The sequence below is a fragment of the Nomia melanderi genome, chromosome 11 (genome assembly GCF_051020985.1).
Source record: "Nomia melanderi isolate GNS246 chromosome 11, iyNomMela1, whole genome shotgun sequence".
Classification (NCBI taxonomy): Eukaryota; Metazoa; Arthropoda; class Insecta; order Hymenoptera; family Halictidae; genus Nomia; species Nomia melanderi.
The window spans coordinates 17518217-17538326 of record NC_135009.1 but is presented as its reverse complement, the minus strand read 5'-3'; the positions used below and the strand labels follow the sequence as shown (position 1 = coordinate 17538326).

Here is a 20110-nt window from a genome sequence, read left to right as displayed (position 1 = left end):
GATCGTTCGATTGGTACACGAACAATGCCGGTTTCCGCGGAAACTGCGCGTCAGAACGGAAGCGGCGCGATGTCCGGCACGGTCGAGAAGCAAGCTCGAGGATCGCGTTTCCGAGCGAGTCGCGGAAACGCGAGGAAAAATTCAAGGATGAACAGAAACGGCCTCGGTTCGTTCGCTTCTGGTGATGTTAACCCTTTGCACTCGAAAGCTAATCCCATTATCAATAATTCGCAAGAAATGTCAAGAGACATCCGATTGAACTTCGAAGGTGAAATGCTGAAAATAGTCTTTCGACCCATGTGCAATGAGGAACATTGATTTTCGTTCGATTAACGCGTTAAGCGCCATGTCAGTCACTGGTGACTGACGGTTTCGAATGACTAAAAAGCAATCGTAACATACAAGACAACCGATGTGAAATAAAAATGTTTAATAAGGCAACTAAGTTGATAATAGTGTAACGCGAACGTTGCAACGCCGAACAATTCATAATTATTCCTACTTTTCTTTGCTACAAGAGACAAACTCTATGGGAAAACGCTTAAGATTTTCGTGGCGCTTAATATAAGTCTCGCTCGTTATTCTAGAGCGAGGGGTTAATGACAGAAGTTAGCGAATTTTCGACGAGCGATTCGAGTCGTCGGTGTTCTTTGAAACCAGACCTGCCGCGATCAGCCGAAAATCAGTTGTAACGTAGGAAGAAGGCACAGATGCTCTTTTGTGGCCGGGGGCAAAGAGCGTCACGCTTTTGTTCGGCTTTGTACGCGACGGGACAAAGAGAGTCCGCTTCTTTGCGACCTCCCGGTCTCTTTCACCTGGTCAAAGTGGATTATCCAAGGGCTTTGTCATTCGGGCCGGGCGTCGAAAATCGGTAAACTCTCTTACTGGGTTAACCTTGGCAAACAGTCGCTCCGGGGAAAAACCCACGCTCGCGCGACCCTGGATCTTTCGAATTTAAAGGGTCGTGGCACATTATTAACGATAAATAATTGTAACGGATGCACCTGCGAAATTCAATTGAATCCTAAGGCAAGAGGTTAAATGGACGGTTAAATGCATCATACGAAATTCAACGCTAAGTATACTTCGTAATTTTGCTGAACCAAATTGTATGGCGATCGAGGAGGGCCTATTAATTGATTAATTATAATCTATGTCTACCATCAATTCGAATCCACAAATGTCCAAGTACGTTTCACTAAAAATTCAGTTGGCAAACGTAAAAGTTGAATTACTCAGGAAATAGCGCGAGTACCAAATCGTACGGCGATTGAGGCGACCTATTAATCGATTAATTATAATCCATATCTATCATTAATTCGAATCCACAAATATCCAAATTTGCGTTTCACTAAAAATTCAGTTGGCAAACGTAAAAGTTGAATTACTTATAAAATAGTCAACGCGAGTACCAAATCGTATGGCGATCGAGGCGACCTATTAATCGATTAATTATAATCCGTATCTATCATTAATTCGAATCTACAAATATCCAAGTATTTATAGCTGGCAAGCGTAAAAGTTGAATTACTCAGGAAATAGTTTGCGCGAGTGATGGTTGCCGCAGGGCAACGAAGCGGTTGCGCAATGGCGGCACGAATCATTCACGCGACACCGCGTGCACGGTGGCCGAGTCTCGGGTTTTGCAGCTACCCGAGAAACTCCCGAGCGAGAAGGAAGTCGCGGATGCAGTGGGCCATGAACGTTATAAAATAAGTGTATTATCACGTAAACGGATACGCCACGGAACCGTTATGGTAACTCAGGCAGAAGATATACCGGGTACGCCATAAAGTAACTGGCGCAGTCGGCTTCTCACGTGACGAATAATATCGGCCTATCGAACCTAGATAAATCCCGTGAAAAGCGGAGCAACCAGTACGCTGTTAATCCCCTTCAACGTCGTTCAATTACCACGGCGTCCTTTTCACTAATTAACTTGTCGCGCCGGCAATTACCTATCCGAATATCGAGGCTTTCCCGTCTTTTTTTTCACGCGTCAACGGAAACACCGATAAGAAGTCATTTCCGGGTACTTATCCCTCTATAGCCGAGCAATTTTCGAATCTATCGATACTAGTGTCTCGTCCATTTACGTGAATATTCTTCACCGTAAAATTCCAAACGAAATCGCGCTAATCTGTTAAGTTTTCTACATAAACGTACGCTAGTTGTAACTGCACAGTTACGGAGCATACTTCGCAGTGAGATGATTAGAATTATTAAAATTATTAGAGAAAGTGTTAATTCGTGTTGACACGTTAATTCCACGCTGTACAGGTGTCACAGCTACGAACGTAATTCGCTATAGAGGGTTCGCTCGTTCGTTGTCAACTAAAGCGAGCACAGGAGTCTCGAGAACAACCCAGAGGCGAGATCCAGTTATACTTGGGTTGTGTTCAAGATACGCTCCGTAAGCAAGAAACATAATCACAAAGAGCGGTATTACTGTTACAAAAGTTAAGGTCGCTGGAACACTGTGAAACGCTGGAACATTACGTAACCGGTAACTCTTCCCGTCACAGATGCGTTCCAGGGGGAATGTTACTCTCGTTTCTCGGTTTTCGGGGCTCGTTCGGGGTTGACGGGTTGCGGGAGAGTTGTTAGAAGCCGTTCGCGATTCTCCTTATAACCAGTGCACAGCACTCAAAATAAACAAACTCTCAACGCTCTTTCAGATGTCTTGGCAAAGAATCTACCTTGCTCTGGGACTGTTCGGCGTGGCGGTGCTCCTGGCGAGCGCCGACAACAGCGTGCACATTCTGTCGAAGTACCAGCTGGTCACCTCGACCACCCTCAACTGGCTGCCGCGCGTCCACTATAATCCGTCGAGGGAAATAGTCATCGGCGCCTTTGAGATCGAGGAGACTGAAGGTACGTTCAACTGAGACGAGAAAAAACAGATACGATAACTCGCTTCTCGCAGCTCGGGCGCAACTCGGGTCGCAACTCGGGTCGCCTCGGCTTCTTAACCCCTTGCCGTACAGTGACGAACGAGCTAATTTAACAGCAATGTTGTTCATTACCCACGGATCGAAGCAATTATTTCGCTGTTGTCAATGCATTATCTCCAGATAAAATTAAAGTAGAATGGACAATTTTGCTGCCTCTCTTCTAAATCGTCGATAGTCAAATATTACGCGAGCTTGGTACGTCAAGGGGTTGACGATTGGTATCCCTGTAAGAGTAAACCTCGCGAGGACTCCGAATGTTTCGTAGAATGAAACGTTCCTCCAGTCGAACGAATGGGGAACAGAGAAACGAAAGATTCAGTTGCGCGTTCGAGTCGGCGAATGTGGTTTACTCGAGACTCGAAACGCGAGGAGCATCGCGCTTGCTCGTGCAGTGGTACCAACCGGCGCTCAAAGCCGGAACGAAACTTTGTCCCCGGCTAATGGGACGGACAGACTTCCTCGCCGCGTCTTCCGTCTCGATGAACCTATACAAAATCGGTAATTGTCGCGCGTCCCTCGGAGTCTAGACGCAGTTTTTTAACGATTGTCGACGTTTTCGCAGAGGACTCGCACAACCGGGCGGAGAAGTCGGAGAGAGAGACGCCCCTGTACGTGTGCCGGGTGCTGCACACCACCGTCTGGGTGGCTGGCAGCCAGAAAGGCGACGAGAAACGGTGCACGGTGACGATCCACGGGAACGTGCAGTCCTACGATAAATACGAATTGCTCGAGAACGTGCACAATGCCGGCCGCGTCAGCTGGGTGCACTGGGACAAATACAAGCCGACTCCCATTGGAGCGGTGGCCACGGAAAAGATGTTCGTGGCTCGGCACGCGGCGCGCAACGACAAAGACGCTCCAGACGGCGCCGCGAGATACACCCATTATATCGGAACCTTGAATTCCCATGAAACCCTCGGCTCTATCAGTTACGTGAAAGACGTAAGTAATTGCCGCGCACACGCCGCTCTCTGTTATGTATCGTTGGAAACGACGCTGCGCGCATTCCGCGATCGCCGGTTACCACTGTTTGACCCTTTTACTGCTACGAGATTTCATAATCGCCGAACGTAACTGTGGGAATGGTGGAATTTGCGCGAAATAGATGATAGTACTTGGAAGATAGATTAACGCGTTGCCGACCGACGCTTCTGAATGACTAGAAAAGAATAACATACCAGACAACCGATGCGAAATGGAAGTGTTTAACGATAATATAACTAAGCCGATAGTGTAACGCATTGTAACGCCAAGTAATTCATAATTGTTAGTTTTCTTCGGTAAAAGAGAAACTCTATGAGAGAACGCTTTAGATTCTCACGGCTGAACGCGTTAAGAGCCGAGCCTGATCGGAATTGAATATCGGAGAGTCATGTTGATAACGTGTTATTTTTTCATCAGGATGGCACGGAGGGATCTGCGAAGTCCGGCGACGTTCTGGTTGAAACGGAGCCGATATATTACAGTCTAACAAGGGTTAAACTGCACTGGCTTAAAAAGCAAGCGATCAAGCGCGTACCCCGTATATTAGGGGAAGCAACGATTGCCAATGATAGACAGGAAGGTGCAATCATGGCGCTGGCCATTGGCTATGAATATAAGTATTCCGTGTACTGGGGACAGGGCACCGCTATGTTGAAGGGCCTAAACACGTCGATCACTTTGACGAACGGAACGGCTCTGCCGACGATAGTCTGGGGCACACAGGAGAAGAGCAATCGCAGCGACACGTACACGTGAGTATCGTCGGTGTGACACGCAACTGTGGGTCATTCTCTAACGATTGCGACTCGCTCGATTCGCGTTCATAATCTCTCTCGTCGCTTCCAACAGAGTGAAGATATTCCTGCAACCCGGCACAGCGGTGAACGTCACCCTGAAAGCTAATTACACCGACATGGAGGTGCCCTACTCGGGAACGCTGATCTCCCATTACGAAGACGAGGTGACCAAGTCCCGCGGGATCAACGGTATTCGTCGGGAAGAAACTATGTTCGACGTCACGCCGGAATTCGGACAGATTTATTTCTTAAGCAACAACACCCTAGTTCCTACTACCACCGTACCGCCCACCACCGAAGCGAGCACCACCGTCACGACGGAGGACTCCAGCAAAGAGCCTCGCAAGAAGGACACGAGTAACGAGGACCACGACGAGAACATGATTATACCGCCGAAGAAGTCGGACATGTCGAATATGCAAAGCGACGACGGCGGTCCTCTGTCGCTTAAGAATAAGGTGGAAGCTTCGCATTCTGGAACATGTTCGCATACGTTGAGCATTATATGTATACCCCTGTTAACGGTCATCATCCATAAAATTACGTGAAAACACGACTTCTGAGGGAATCCTAACTCCTAAGTTGCAATAGTAATATATTCGTAGAGCAATATCGAAGAAAGATAACACACACACACACACACACACACACACAAAAAAAAGACAAAAAAGAAATTTAAAAAAATGAAATGTTGCTGTAATTTCGTACATAATGATTATGGCACGAAATAAAGCTCCTTGGTTAAACCGCTGACTTCGGCTCTGATGTCAGCGCTGACATATGCTTGCCTTTCGAGAAAACTTGATATTTAATATATATGTATATGTATATATAATTTAATATATTTATATATATATATTATATTATATTGGATTGTATATGGATATACATATGTATAAATAAAAAAAAAAAATATATATATATATATATATATATATATATATATACACGTTTAGGATAGTGAAAGAATACCTTAATGATGAGCTAGTCTCATGACAATGTTGAGTACAAGCGATCGCAGCCAATGTAAAATGTTAACAGAAGAATCGTTAACATTACCTTATTGTTGAATAACTGAATGTAAACTACGACATTCCGTCTTTACTAATTCCGCTGTGGAATCGATTCTCCAGCTAATCTATTTTATGCCTTTGCAAAGTGTAATTCTAGATCCTCTAGAAAGACTTTGGATGAGAAGCTTGAAAACGAACGATATCTTCTTTGAAAGTTGTGTTCAAAGAGAATTATAATTACTGCAGGTATTTATCTCGGGCAACTAGCTTATAAATATTGACGAGGGGAGGTAAAAAACACGACAATGAAGGATAAAGAGAGATGCGAGAGTTAATGCAGCCACGATATATTTTTGAGATTGCAGTATAATTTTAGAAAATTGTAAGATTTATAATGGCATAGCAAGTAAGAATACGTAGATTACAGGTAGATGGGTACAAGTATTTTCCAAAGCTATTTTAATATCATTTACCGACTGATGTAAATTTCTCAATAGGATTTGCAGTGTTAAGGGTAATAGTAATCGAAGCAAAATACTCTGAAAGATCAGCCAAGAATTTACCATGTACAGACACTGAATAATATTTAAAGAAAGGTACATCTTAAATTCCGAAATTCTGAACGCTTGGTTGTAAATTCAATGCAGCTTATTATGGTATTTGTGTACCCATCTGTCTTCAATGTAAAGTGATAGGGCTTGCAGATTCCTAAGATTCCTATTAACGGAAATTGTAATGAAAGAGGAATGCAGTATTTTAATTTTGTATAGATGCATTAATAATTTGTAAGGTATCATTTCTTTGATGAGTCAAAGATAAGTATGGATTTATTTAATGTTGTCTTTAATTTAAACGTGCTTTATTTAAAAGCATACGGCAAAAAAAATGATATTTTCATATATTCATGTATTTTTGATCATTTTTACGTGAATCATTGGTATGTATATAACATATTTCTACACTCTTGCTAGGCATAATTACTGTACACTTATTTAGCCATTTGATAGTTTCCCCTTTATACCGATATTAATGCTGTGTAATTATCATATACTTTAATCTATTATAATATCTACAGAAGTAACATGAAATATTTACTTTGAACAGAAGCAAATGTCCAGATGAGTTTATAATGATATGTATTAAGATAAGCCTAATCACAATATTGTGATATTCAATGAAACTTTACGTAGATGTAATATGATTGTGGCGTATTCTGTTGAATAATTTGTTAATTGTAATAGGAGGTATCAATTTGTTGTGAGATGGGGACATGGAAGTTTTAAAATGTTATGTGTTTAAACGAAACGAGGGGAAAATAGATAGAAAATGCGAAATAGTACGATGTTTGATATTGCGAGCCATATTTTCTCATCGCGAATAAAGTTATATATATATATAATGGACATGAAAAGAATGACACATCTTTGGGATAAAATTACGAATGAAACGGTCGGAGATATATATAACAGTCTACATTCGAATGCAAAATACTACTGCTTATTCTTTAGTTGCTTCTTGATACTTCTGTACACCTTTGAGAAGATATTAATAAAAACTGCAATGGAAATAACGAAATTTAGCAATGCCAAAAACTGTCCTTAGCTTCTTGACTATCTGCACTGAACAAATATGTTATCTGTGAATAATCTACTATACCTGTACATTATCATGTAAATATAAATGCTATATATATATAGATAGATGATATATATACATACATATATATGTATATACACATGTATATGTAAAAATGTACTCGACCTTTAATAATTTATGATTGCATGCAGAACATAATCTTTTTTTATGTTACACAATGCACGTTATATTGTTATTTTTTCTTAAATAAAATCTGATCAAATCCCCCCATATATATACATATATATTTTTTTCCAAGAATTGAAAACCAGTATTTTAATCAGAACAAGTTAAAAAATCAATCATTGTCCTTGCTGAGATTGTTTTATCTTCAAATTTAAACACAGAATGTTATATATACGATGGAATAAAGTAGATTAATAACTTAACATTGCTACTGTTACACTTTTATAAAATTGCTAAAAAATACGCATGAGAAGCTGACTTACCAAGAACACCGTACTGTTGGGGAGTAAGTCTTACATCACCATCTGGACCTCCAGGGACAGAAGATATGAGCGATGCTCGATCGCTTATGTGACTCCTACTGCTTGCCTCGCTCCTTCTTGCCCAAGAAACTTGGGACACCGCATCTATCGAAATAAGAATAACAATTTCTATTCCAGATGGAAAACTGATTCTAGTAGATATAATTTAACAATGTAGTAGATTTAAACTAACTACACGGAACTGTATGCGTTATGCTGATAAATTACCAAAGTTGGAGTTCTTTGCATTTGCAAATCTTTGCTTTAAATCTCTGAAAGGTCTCCTCGAAGGGGGAAGAGGATGTCTTCTTCGTCTTTTTAAGAACTGTGCCAAGCCTCCCAGAAGCAATGACCCTCCAGTTAAACAGATAATAAAAATCTGCAAAATACAAGACATTAATAACATTACAGATCGAAGTTAACATTCTAAGAAACTTCTGAAACGATTGACAATGGAACGTAATCGAGCGGATACATGATATCATTGTATTAAAATTATATAATACTGAAATTATCGAATGTAAATATATTTATTCTAACCTCAAATAAGGATACTTGCTTTTTGTGTTCTAGATAAATTTATCGATGGCAATGAAATTATGTAACGTTTATACAATGCACCTAGAAACTGCCGCGCGTTAAAAACAGACATTGTAAATATCCTATTTATAAAGTGTAGAAATTAAGTTTTAACAATTGTCTTCTCGAAAGAGTAACATTAATTTTGAAAAGAACACTGCAATAGGATTCGTTTGTGCGGCAAATATTCAAAGTAGAACCTATTGCTATGTTCATATAAGATCTGTGGCGCCCGGTTCATATAATTCTCTGGCGCTTCTCAATATGTACACGAGCGCCCTCCACGCGCATGGAAACAATTAATTATCCCCAGAGGCATATTTTAGAACCCCCTCGAGAAACCCCTCGAACTCCCACGAGGGACCCCTCGACCCCCATAAAGAACCCCATCATCCCCTTTGAGAAACACCATCAAGAGGGATTCCTCATGGGGGTTCGAGGGGTTTATGACCAATAACAAAGACGTGTCGAAATTGGGCCACCATAACAATCAGGACATTATCCCAGTATATATAACAATCGGGAAAAGAGACAAACTGTGGACATCTTTTAGTATGAAACTAGTCTTTATTCTTAAAACAATAATTATCGGATCTTTTTCTTCATATACAGTTTATATAACAGATAATATAAAAATAAATAATTTACTCCCAGTCATCCCAATCACAGAAATTAAAATCTTCTGCGCTGAGTTCAAGTAAGTCTTTCTTCTCCTCTTCTGCTGCAATATCTTCTTTCGAAGAATTGCTTGAGCTATTATTATTTTCAGTCTTCTGTGTAGTTTCTTCATCAGTCGTACACTGAGATTTAACGTTATCTCTAAAGTAATCCAGGGTTTTCTGTTTGGAATCCAATGAATGTTTCGTAATACTGATGTCAGTAAGTGAAAAATTATGATCAAGACCAACTTCGTTTAAGACATTCATTTTTTTCTGGATTAAAGGCCATAAGTAATCGTCTGCCGTTTGTTTAGCGACTAAATACTGGATCAGAACATCATCATTTTGACCGATTCTATGTACTCTGTCTTCCGCCTGACATATGATCTGTGTATAGAAATATATTTTATTAGTTGAACTGATTCAACTTTATCAGAATATTTTAATATTATAATTTATGAATAACAACTATAAATACCCCAGGATTCCAAAACAGTTCAGCAAATACCACGAGTTGAGCAGCCGTTAATGTAATTCCAGCGTTTGCTGCTGTAATTGATAATACTGCAGCCAAATAATTGTCACAACTCTGAAACTTGTCAACCTGATATTTTCTTCGCTCGGGATTCGTCTTTCCGTCTATCCTGATATATCTGAAATCCGTAATTGATTAAGTGCAAATAACAGAAATTGTATTTAAATACGCTACAAGTCCAAAAATTGCAATTACTTTATATCCATAGATTCTGCGACTTCACAAACGGCATCTAAAATATTTTGGTGGTGGGCAAAAATGAGACATTTCTGTTTATTTTTGAATAACTTAGCAACGTAATCACTGAAACGTTAGATGTCTTGTAAAAATTATGCTTGACCATAGTAAAGAAAGAAAACTAGAAATGTACCATATAGCTTTCTGCTTGGCAATACTGGATTCATTGTAATACTGTAAAAGAGCGGCATGTCTTTCTATGCCATTTAAAGTTGTACGTTCTAACGCTTTGGACATCTCTTCCATTTCTTTTGTACCAGCTTTTATTAAGTCCGGATCCAGTACAATGACTTCCCTAGAATTCATTTTTTAACACAACAAATACACATGGAAATAAGTATAAGCATATTTGCAGTTCTGACCTTTTCTTTGATGGTAACACTTTCATCACTTCATTTTTCAATCTTCGAATTATACAAGTGTGTTTTAAAAATAATTGTAACTCTTGCATGTTCGACGACCCTTTGAAATCCCATCCATAAGCAGTTTTCTCTCCAGCGCAATAACGGTTTCCATATTCTTGATATCTACAGAAAAATGATAATTAAACCTTACTTACGTCGAAAACACATATTGCATTTGTTTAACTAATAATTTCATATTACCCCATGAAATTTGGCATTATGAGATTTAGTTGAGAATACAGTTCTATTGGTCTTGACAATGCTGGTGTTCCAGAAAGTAGAACAACATGACCTACTTTGGAAGTTATACGTTGTGCAGCCTTATATCTAGCAGTTTTAGCACTTTTTAAAGTATGAGATTCATCCTATAAACGAAGTTAATCATTGTAGTAAAATACGCTTTTTACAAGTACTAAAAATTTGTTGAAATTTGAAGATGAACAAAACTTCTTTCATCATATGTACCAGAATAACAAATCCAAAGGTATGTCGTTCAAATCTCTCTAAAGCCCTTACTAAGAGATCATAAGATGTAATCACTATCTTCTTATCACCAACGAAATCATGTGTATTTATAAAATTATGAACATAGTGTGTAGGCACAGATGGCAAAAATGTAGATATTGCTTCTGCCCATTGATACCTAAATTTAAAAGTTCAAATATATTACTTATACATACTCACAAAAAAATATATAATTTATCAAGTAAATTATCAAGTAATGTATTTTTGTACCACACCTGACTGAGGACGGTGTAACAATAAGAAGAGGCCAATCATCTTTAAAGTAATGTGCAATACCCAATGCTTGAACAGTTTTCCCCAAACCCATATCATCAGCAATTAGGCAACAACCCCCTTTGGATATTCCATAACTAAAGAAAGAAAAAAAAAACAGAAAATATTATAAGTAACACTAGATTACAATTACAAAGTTTGCTTATATAGAATAACAAGAATTACCATATTCCTTCGCGCTGAAAAGGCATTAATTGGTTCAACAAATGGGAATCAATTCTTGATAAATCAATGTTTTCAACAGATCTGTCCGAGTTGTTATTTTTTCTAAATACCTATGAAATATTTTGAAATATTAATCGTCAGTAAGTTCTATTCACACTTAAATATAATACCTGAAGAACTTTTTTTGGTAATCCTGCTATCTGTATATCGGATTTAAATGTAATTAGTTTTTTCATTAAGTCTTCATAATCTTTTATATTAAAACTCCAAGCTTTAGTTTTCATATCTGAAATGAATTAAAGGTATATTTAACTTGTGTTAACATTGTTCAATTTTATATATAAAGATCAATAGCATCAATGATATTACCATAGCATTTACTTGGAATTGTTTTATATACTTCAATGACTGGTGGAAAATAGGTTGATGTTTCTAACATAAACCTGTCATCACTTATCATATAGCATTTCCCAGTTATGCGTGCCTTTTGTCCAAAAAAGTTTTTCGTTTCTAAAGGATTGAAGCGTTCCTTTTGTTTGTTGAATTTTGTATTATTGTTAAAAGAATTATTTTGAAATTTTGATTTGAATTGAGAGAACTTGTTCCCTCCATGTTGAAACAATTTATTTGTATTAAATGATTTGTTTTCATTGTTGATAACACTGGTGGAAGGTGTGCTGCTCTGTGTTCGGCCAGCATTAGATAAATTGTTTTTCACCTGAGATTGTTGCTTTCGTTGTAATGCCAATAAACGTTTCTTCTCTATTTCTTCCTGAGAATAGCTCATATTTGTGGTAGAACAACTGCTATATTACAGTATTAAATACTCTGCATTCATAACCATTAATCTTAAAAAAATGAAAATTATATTAACGTGAATAAACATCAATAACTATAGAAAACTTCTTTAAGAAATACGTAATTAGAATTTCTTTTTGTACGCATTTTCTTCCTAAACAAAACTATTCTTCGATAGCCGATTCCCGCAACGCAACACGAATTGGTGTTCATTTCAGTAACTTCTGAGCACCCTATGATTGGTGCTGTACTCTAATAAGGTGAATTCACAAATATAAACAGTACGAATGGATCTTTCACACACTTCATCGTGATCTGTCTCCAAGATAGTAAATCATATAGTTTCTTTTTTTATTTGTTATGTTTTCACGATTTCTTGATGACAAAGATTGGTTTCTGGGAAACGCCTCGGGAGTAAATGCCTGGATTTGAATTTGATGTTCTCTTGTCTAAATTTTGTGCATTTGCGAATTTTATTGTGATATTTTATAGTTCAAAATTTTCGTGCATCTCAACGTGCGTGTAAAATTCAAATGTTTCTCGGCATTCTACATGCGTGATTCAAGAAAAGAATAAGTTCGTTCCGTTAAAAGCAATCCTAAACGGATTGCCAATTTCTCGATGAATTAAAATTGACTTCTAAAATATTTATCATGTCAACTTGGAAGGAATCTGGGAAAGAAATACCAATAACACGTACGAATTCTGTGTTAATAAGAAGTAATTAGTCATTAAGAATATGGCAATGTAATTATTTTTCAATATTTTAGCGGATGAACATGAATTCATCGTTCCAAAGAAGTCGATCAAAGTTCCAGCTGATATGTCAGCATGGGAGAAGTCAGAAGCATATTTTGTAAGAATTTGTGCAACGTATTTATTTTTATTGTGTTTTGTTATTTCATATGCGGATCTTCCTTCATATCGATATAACAATATTTTTTTTTTAACAAAGCTTTCTATCCTTATTGCTAATGACAAGTAACCAAAATACTGTGTGGGAAGAATTTAAAATAAAATTTATAAATTTCGTGGAAGTCCTTACATAATATACTTCTATAGCATTTGTACAAAGAACCTTGATGTTTAAAATTCATGATGAAATAATTTTATAGGAATACTTGGGTTTTGTATTAGCCTTAAATGAGTCGGTTCAAGGGAAAGCGCTGAACATTGAATGCGCTCAGAGTCCTGTGATAGGTAATGTTATTGCTATGCTTAATGAGTTTGACGAATGGATAACTCAAATACCTCCAACTAATCAACCTCAACGTTTTGGTAATAAATCATTTAGGATATGGTATGAAAGGCTCCAAGAGGTAAATGTTTATTAATTTTACATGAAAACTTATTGTGTGAAAAACTATTTATATTGTGATATTCCAGCATGGAATGGATGAACTACAGAAAGTACTACCAAAAGAATTGCATAGAGCAGTTCCAGAAATAATCCAGTATTTGTACGAAAGTTTTGGTAATCCAACACGTATAGACTATGGTACAGGCCATGAAATGGCATTTCTGATGTTCCTGTGTTGCATGTTTAAAATTGGAGCATTTAAGCAAGATGACAAAGTTGCTGTAGTTGTAAAAATATTTAATAGGTAATGTATTTTTTATTTGGTGTGTAATACTTGTCATTACATACTGTAAACATTTTCTTTTTTAAAGATATCTTGAGTTGGTACGTAGATTACAATTAACTTATCGAATGGAACCAGCTGGTAGTCACGGTGTATGGAGCTTGGACGACTATCAGTTTGTTCCCTTTATATGGGGAAGTGCTCAATTAGTTGGTAATTTCTTCATTACTATACTTTTCTTAATCAGTACTAACATTCATTGGAAAATATGCTCATATGATACCTTAATATTTTAGGGCATTCCCGAATAGAACCACGTCACTTTGTTGATCCAGAAATTGTTGAAGCACATAGCAACCAATATATGTTTCTTGGTTGCATTGAATTTATTTCAAAAGTTTGTATATATGCATAAAATACATGAACATTTAAATTACTGTAATTTAAATTAAACTAATTAATTTACATTTCAAATAATTTGAATGTAACAAATATTCCTTCAGGTGAAGGTTGGTCCATTTGCTGAACATTCGAATCAGTTGTGGAATGTTAGTGGAGTTTCATCATGGAGCAAAGTAAATAGTGGTCTTATTAAAATGTACAAAGCTGAGGTAACGATTAATTATTACTGTCAAATTCGCTTGAACTGATAAATTCATTTAAATACTTTTAATGTATTCTAAATATCAGGTCCTTGCAAAATTTCCCGTCATCCAGCATGTTTTATTCGGCTCTCTATTATCAATAAAACCGGCATCTGTGCATCCTATTGGAAGAGGATCTCGCCAGGATCAACCCATAAGGCCACAGCCGCCCTCGAAATAATATTGCAATAATACACGCATATGCTCTGTACTTGTTGATGTAGATTGTAACACATTCAATATTTATAATAAACTTGTACATTACCATCTCACCATTTTACCATGCAACCATATTACGATCTTAAAAATAATTTACCAAAAGTAATAGTATATTGCTTTTAACAAGTTATTCACTGATGACATCTAATACTAATTACTTTTCTGTTAGATTGTATACAAATACATTTCTGCCAATAGAAGTTATTCATCAGTGTATACAATGTTTTTTATAGATGACAAACGGACTGAGAATGATTAAGTCAGCATATGTAAATACAAGAAGTGAGGCATTTACTGAAGAGTATAAATAGTTTCAAAAATGCTGTAATTTGTATCATTTCAAAAGTAGAATGTATAAAAAGTATATTATTATTATCATATTCCTTCTGGTAATAGTGTTTGTAACAAGTTCTGAAAGATCCAGTGGATTGTATGTAGACAATGGATTTGATCAAACAATATTATATCGTGTTACCAATGCTAAACAGAAACAAGAAATAGAATACAATCTGTTAAACATTTTAGAATTACCTAGAAGACCAAAAAGAATTGCGCGTAGAGCATTATTAATTAAAAGATCTGCACCAAAGTTTCTACTAAACATTTATAAGAATATTTTATCCAATGAAAACAACAAATTATCTTATGACCAATACAGAGATACAGGAGAATTCAATTTAACTGGTTACGATATTAATATTATTAGTCAAAGTGATTTAATTATGACTTTTGGTGCACACAATCCACATTCGGGAAACGCGTCGAAAACAAATAGAGGAAAAAGGATATGGTTCGACGTGTCAGAAGTTCCAACTGGAGAGCACATCATTTCAGCAGAACTCCGACTTTACCAAAGTTTGCAGGAACATTCTAAATACAATAAGACTTATACAATAGCATTATACAGAGTGGCTCGAACTAAAAATGGCAGACGAATTAAATATTATACAAGTTCAGTTAATATTACAACAGATAAAGAAAAATGGATTACTTTAAATATCAGTCAAGTGCTTGAGTATTGGGTTAAGCATCCAAAAGAAAATCGGGGTTTATTCTTAGCAGTGCATCATGCTGATTACAGTGGCCATACTTTAAGACCAGCTGATATAGGAATTGTAGGTGTTTCGGGAATTCTTGACAAGCAACCGTTCATGGTTGGATTTTTTAAAAATTCTGGAAATCAAATAAAGCATGAAATTCTACAAAGGCAAAAGAGAAATCAATTGAAGAAATCAGATGTTACTATTATAGACATTCAGAAGAATCCGTATATTAGTTCAGCTATTAATAAAAAAAGAAATTCGTGTAATATGAAAACTTTGTACATTAGTTTTAAAGATCTTAAATGGCAAGATTGGATCATTGCTCCAGAAGGATACGACGCTTATTATTGTAGTGGAGAGTGCAATTTTCCATTAAACATTCATATGAATGCATCAAATCATGCGATTGTACAGACTTTAGTACATCTCCTAAAACCAAAAGAAGTACCAAAACCCTGTTGTGCACCAACGAAATTGTCACCAATATCAGTACTGTATTTTTTAGATGACAGTAATGTTGTCTTAAAAAAATATAAGAATATGGTTGTTAATAGCTGTGGTTGTTATTAAGTTGTACCACATTTTTCAGTAAAAATGTTTCTGTGCTTTAAATTACATATAAGTGGACAAGTACCATTCTACCAAATTTACATCTTCGTATTAATGTTTTAATGAATAAAAAGATTAATGTTAGTTTTAAAATTATGTATTTAAACAACATTTGTATCAAAATATATTAATAATAACACGTGTATTGTAATATATAAATGCATAAATATTCACAGTTTAGACTGTGTCATTCCCTGTTCAACAATTCCATTGTGTAAGAATTCATTAATTTCATTCTGTTTAAAATTTAATTCTCTAAGAATCTCTGTAGTGTGCTCACCAGGTATAGGGTTGTTTAGAAGTACCTTTGATTTTCCAGAAGTAAGCGATAAACGAGGAGCAGGGTTTGGACTGATTACATTATCTTCCAATGTTGTAAATGTATTTCTCTCTTTATTATGCGTGTGAACTGCAGCTTCTTTCAAATTTAAAACAGGTGTCACACATGCATCGGTACCATCAAATATAGCACACCATTCAGCTTGAGTTTTTTGCTTGAATATCTTTTCTAATTTCATTCGACTTTCTTCAAATTCACTATATTGTGGCATTTCATCTATAGATTGTCCAATTTTCTCCAAAAATGTTTGATAGAACTGTGGTTCAATTGCACCAACACACATATACTTTTTATCTTTTGTTTCATAAGTATTATAAAAATGTGACCCTGTGTCTAATCTGTTAGATATTACAAAGAAGGTGATTTACACTTAAAATTGTAAATTAAGGAAGTTGATTTGAATTTTAAAATACTTACATATTTTTACCACGAGGATTTCCCCACAATTCAGGTAGATTTTGAGTCCTGAATAACCAACTACCTAAATAAGCTGACCCTTCTACCATGGATATGTCAACAATTTGACCTACATTGTGTTTGCTACGTTCTAATAATGCTAGTAATATTCCAAAGGCACACATTAATCCACCGCCACCAAAATCAGCAGCCAAATTAACTGGTGGTGTTGGTTTTTCGTTAAATCGGCCAAATAAAGACAATAAGCCTGCATTTTAATACGAATAATACAATTCAATGTAATGATACAAGATGTAATATAATCATATTGCATTAAAATTTGTCTCACCAGATAGAGCTAAATAATTAATATCATGGCCAGCCATATTTGCGTAAGGACCATTTTGCCCAAATCCTGTTAATCTAGCATATATTAGCTTCTTATTTGTTTTCATAAGATCTTCAGGACCCAGTTTAATTTTTTCTAATACACCTGTTAAATCAATATAATTTTCTTAATTACTACAATTCCAAAAGACAGACTAGAAAATGCAGTGTTGTGTAAAGCCGTGTACAGTGTTATACAAGGATTTCTGCAATGTATCTTATCATGTTAGAGCAAAACTATATTGTAAGATACCATGCTATAGGAAAGCTACCTGTATTGGCATTATAGTAGTCACTAGAAAGTACAAACCAGGTCTGAATGGATTTATAATCACATCACTTTGATCGCTTAATTTTTTAAATATATTTATGCCTTTCTCGGTTTTTAAGTTCAAAGCAATAGACCTCTTGCCATGACCAAGACAGTCAGGAATCGGTTGGAATGCATTAACCTGTGGAAAACAAATAAATATTATGTGTCTCCGATGTCTCAGAGTATTTTTTTAATTTACTAGTATGTTTAATTTAAACAAAAGAATAATTATATTTTTAATATACCTTATTCACTTTAATAACGCTCGCGCCAAAATCGGCTAATATCATCCCACAAAAGGGACCGGGTGCTAGACCAGCTAATTCTAAAACCTTAATTCCTTTTAAAGGCATTTCTTCTGATAATGGATTGCGGAGTCATGAAAGATATGTATGCATTTAAATAGATCGTTGAACCAAATACATACATATATATACATATTAAATATTGTAATTCAAGAGTCATTCATATTCAGAATATCCTGAACAGGTTTTTTAAAGACTTTTCCCTAGCCAGAGGGAAATTGTACAATTTGTAGTTACATTACAGTTGGTATTAAAATCTTTAGAAAATGGCCTTAGTAAGTATGTTGGTAATGCCGGTGCGTGCAGTTTATAGAAAATAAATATTGTTATCGTAACCTGTAAAGAAGTAAATTAAAATTTTCATAAAAATTCAATTATAACATTATCAGAATGAATCCTACAGAGCCTACGAGTACGGAAACGTTAAGGTAATTTCAAGTTGAAGAAATTTACAAATAATATGGATTTTCCTTGTGACAAGATTTGTAATAACGTGCCGGTTCTTAATTTGCAAAATACGCCTTGGCAATAATAGATGAAAAGAATTTGTGCATAAAAGTATAATGTGTCGTTTAAACATAATTTTAATGAAATAGTTATTCAAGCATCGTATCATTTGTTCATTGATCATCAATCGATAGTTTATAAATTTCATGAAAGAAAATGAAAACAAAGTATAATCAGTTTTAACAATTCAATTGTTATGGCATTGGTGTGGTACATGACATCACATTTAAGATATGTAAAGTGTTTCTTCATGTAATATATATTTATAGTTCCAAAATGAAAGATGTTATCGATGTGTTGGCGATGCAAAGGGAAAAGAGAAATACTTTACAAAAAAGTATTACTATTGATTATACAAAAAGTAGTGATAGTTTCACAGTTTCGAGATTTATATTTGAATGTGGTAAGTATTTTATGTACATATGTTATAAAGTACACTGTGCCTATATTGAAACTGTATCATTTATTCATTATTTAAATTACAGGTTTAAAATTAGAAGCTCATCCATTAACAATTGCCACAGCTGCCACTTTGTATCATAGGTTTATAAAGGAAGCAGCCCCAGGAGGCTACGATAACTATGTAAATAACTTAGTGATTAAGTTACACTTATATGCATTCAGTCTAGTTAATATTTATATAAATATACATATATATATATATGCATTTCCAGTTGATCGCTGCAACCTGCCTTTATCTAGCAGGAAAAGTAAAGGATGATAACTTAAAAATAAGGGATGTAATGAATGTTTCATATAGTACACTTCACAGAGGATCGCAACCTTTAGAATTAGGAGATCAATACTGGAGCATGAGAGACGCAATTGTTCAAGCAGAGCTTTTAATCATGCGTATGCTGAAATTTCAAGTAACTCCTGTACATCCGCACAAAGTAAATATCCATTTAGTAAAGTAAACAATCTTTCTGATTGCATATAATATATGTATTATAAATTATAGCCTTCTAAAATAAAATTTTAATGTTTCAGTATATGTTACATTATCTAAGGTCTTTGCAAGCATGGTTTGGGGAAGAAGAATGGTCTAAATATCCTGTTGCAAAGACCAGTATGGCACTTCTACAAGACTTTCATCACTCGCCTGCTATACTTGATTATCCACCGAATTTAATAGCCATTGCTTGTATTAATTTATCATTACAGATTTATGGTGTAGTAGTACCATTAATGGACGAATGTGATCAGCAGCCATGGTTTAATGTAAGGGTCAATGATCAATAAAAATATCAATGTTGTGAAGTACTTGTGAATGGTACAATGTACAATATGTTTGTAATTTTCAGGTGTTTTGTAAAGACCTAACAAGGGACAAGCTATGGGAAATAATGGAAAAGGTCATGGCTGCATACGACGAGGAACCAGAAACTAGAGATAACTGATGCATTTTAGTCTGTTTTTTCAATGTATAAAATATCCGTATAGCTTGTATATTAATACAGACCTAACACTTTCTTATAAAAACTGATATTGACAAAGTACAAAAATAAATCAAGATCACCATTCAAATATAATATTTTCAAGTCTGTGTTGTACAATTTTTTATATCATTGATCTCTTTCATAAATTAATAAACAATATAATCAAGGGAATGCACGAATGGATGAAAGTTATTTGAATAAATACAAGTCAGTTCCCTCTGTTCCTCACCCTAAGCTTCCTAATTAGCAGCATGCTAACACCCTTAATGAAATCATGAT

General features: G+C 35.7%; 6 protein-coding genes and 1 pseudogene across 6 annotated transcripts in view; 4 read left to right on the top strand and 3 right to left on the bottom strand.

Moving 5' to 3' along the window:
- Positions 1–7323, top strand: part of uzip (beta-pore-forming protein unzipped) — a 29717-nt gene extending 22394 nt beyond the window's left edge. Inside the window, exons 2-5 of the mRNA XM_031992435.2 lie at positions 2679–2874; positions 3517–3896; positions 4356–4690; positions 4788–7323. Coding sequence (XP_031848295.1) covers positions 2679–2874; positions 3517–3896; positions 4356–4690; positions 4788–5283 — 1407 coding nt within the window. The 3' untranslated portion in view covers positions 5284–7323. The remainder of the gene's footprint in view (positions 1–2678; positions 2875–3516; positions 3897–4355; positions 4691–4787) is intronic.
- The window catches only part of Miga (mitoguardin), a 37694-nt gene extending 29050 nt beyond the window's left edge, over positions 1–8644 (bottom strand). The window contains exons 1-3 of the mRNA XM_031992434.2: positions 8431–8644; positions 8100–8250; positions 7833–7976 (exon numbers count right to left, since the gene is read on the bottom strand). Coding sequence (XP_031848294.1) covers positions 7833–7976; positions 8100–8250; positions 8431–8523 — 388 coding nt within the window. The 5' untranslated portion in view covers positions 8524–8644. The remainder of the gene's footprint in view (positions 1–7832; positions 7977–8099; positions 8251–8430) is intronic.
- Positions 8645–9003: 359 nt separating this feature from the next.
- Positions 9004–12290, bottom strand: Marcal1 (SWI/SNF-related matrix-associated actin-dependent regulator of chromatin subfamily A-like protein 1). The gene is made up of 11 exons (XM_076371802.1): positions 11618–12290; positions 11419–11534; positions 11249–11358; positions 11026–11160; positions 10751–10928; positions 10487–10650; positions 10244–10408; positions 10015–10176; positions 9840–9947; positions 9588–9762; positions 9004–9496 (listed from the first exon to the last, which is right to left on the bottom strand). Exons 1-11 carry the CDS (start codon positions 12033–12035, stop codon positions 9095–9097), a joined length of 2133 nt encoding a protein of 710 aa, XP_076227917.1. The 5' UTR covers positions 12036–12290; the 3' UTR covers positions 9004–9094.
- Positions 12291–12319: 29 nt separating this feature from the next.
- On the top strand, positions 12320–14540 carry LOC116433924 (serine/threonine-protein phosphatase 2A activator). Its single transcript, XM_031992584.2, has 8 exons — positions 12320–12742; positions 12817–12902; positions 13162–13365; positions 13433–13650; positions 13718–13842; positions 13926–14026; positions 14133–14240; positions 14320–14540. Exons 1-8 carry the CDS (start codon positions 12700–12702, stop codon positions 14452–14454), a joined length of 1020 nt encoding a protein of 339 aa, XP_031848444.1. The 5' UTR covers positions 12320–12699; the 3' UTR covers positions 14455–14540.
- Positions 14541–14696: 156 nt separating this feature from the next.
- LOC116433922 (protein 60A pseudogene) lies at positions 14697–16265 on the top strand (annotated as a pseudogene).
- Amacr (Alpha-methylacyl-CoA racemase) lies at positions 16212–18113 on the bottom strand. The gene is made up of 5 exons (XM_031992583.2): positions 17826–18113; positions 17578–17719; positions 17230–17373; positions 16902–17148; positions 16212–16822 (listed from the first exon to the last, which is right to left on the bottom strand). Exons 1-5 carry the CDS (start codon positions 17931–17933, stop codon positions 16315–16317), a joined length of 1149 nt encoding a protein of 382 aa, XP_031848443.1. The 5' UTR covers positions 17934–18113; the 3' UTR covers positions 16212–16314.
- A 32-nt stretch (positions 18114–18145) lies between these two features.
- koko (cyclin Q) lies at positions 18146–20002 on the top strand. Its single transcript, XM_031992585.2, has 6 exons — positions 18146–18313; positions 18662–18795; positions 18878–18975; positions 19067–19285; positions 19383–19613; positions 19697–20002. The coding sequence occupies exons 1-6, from the start codon at positions 18276–18278 to the stop codon at positions 19790–19792; spliced, it is 816 nt and encodes a 271-aa protein (XP_031848445.1). The 5' UTR covers positions 18146–18275; the 3' UTR covers positions 19793–20002.
- Positions 20003–20110: the final 108 nt, after the last annotated feature.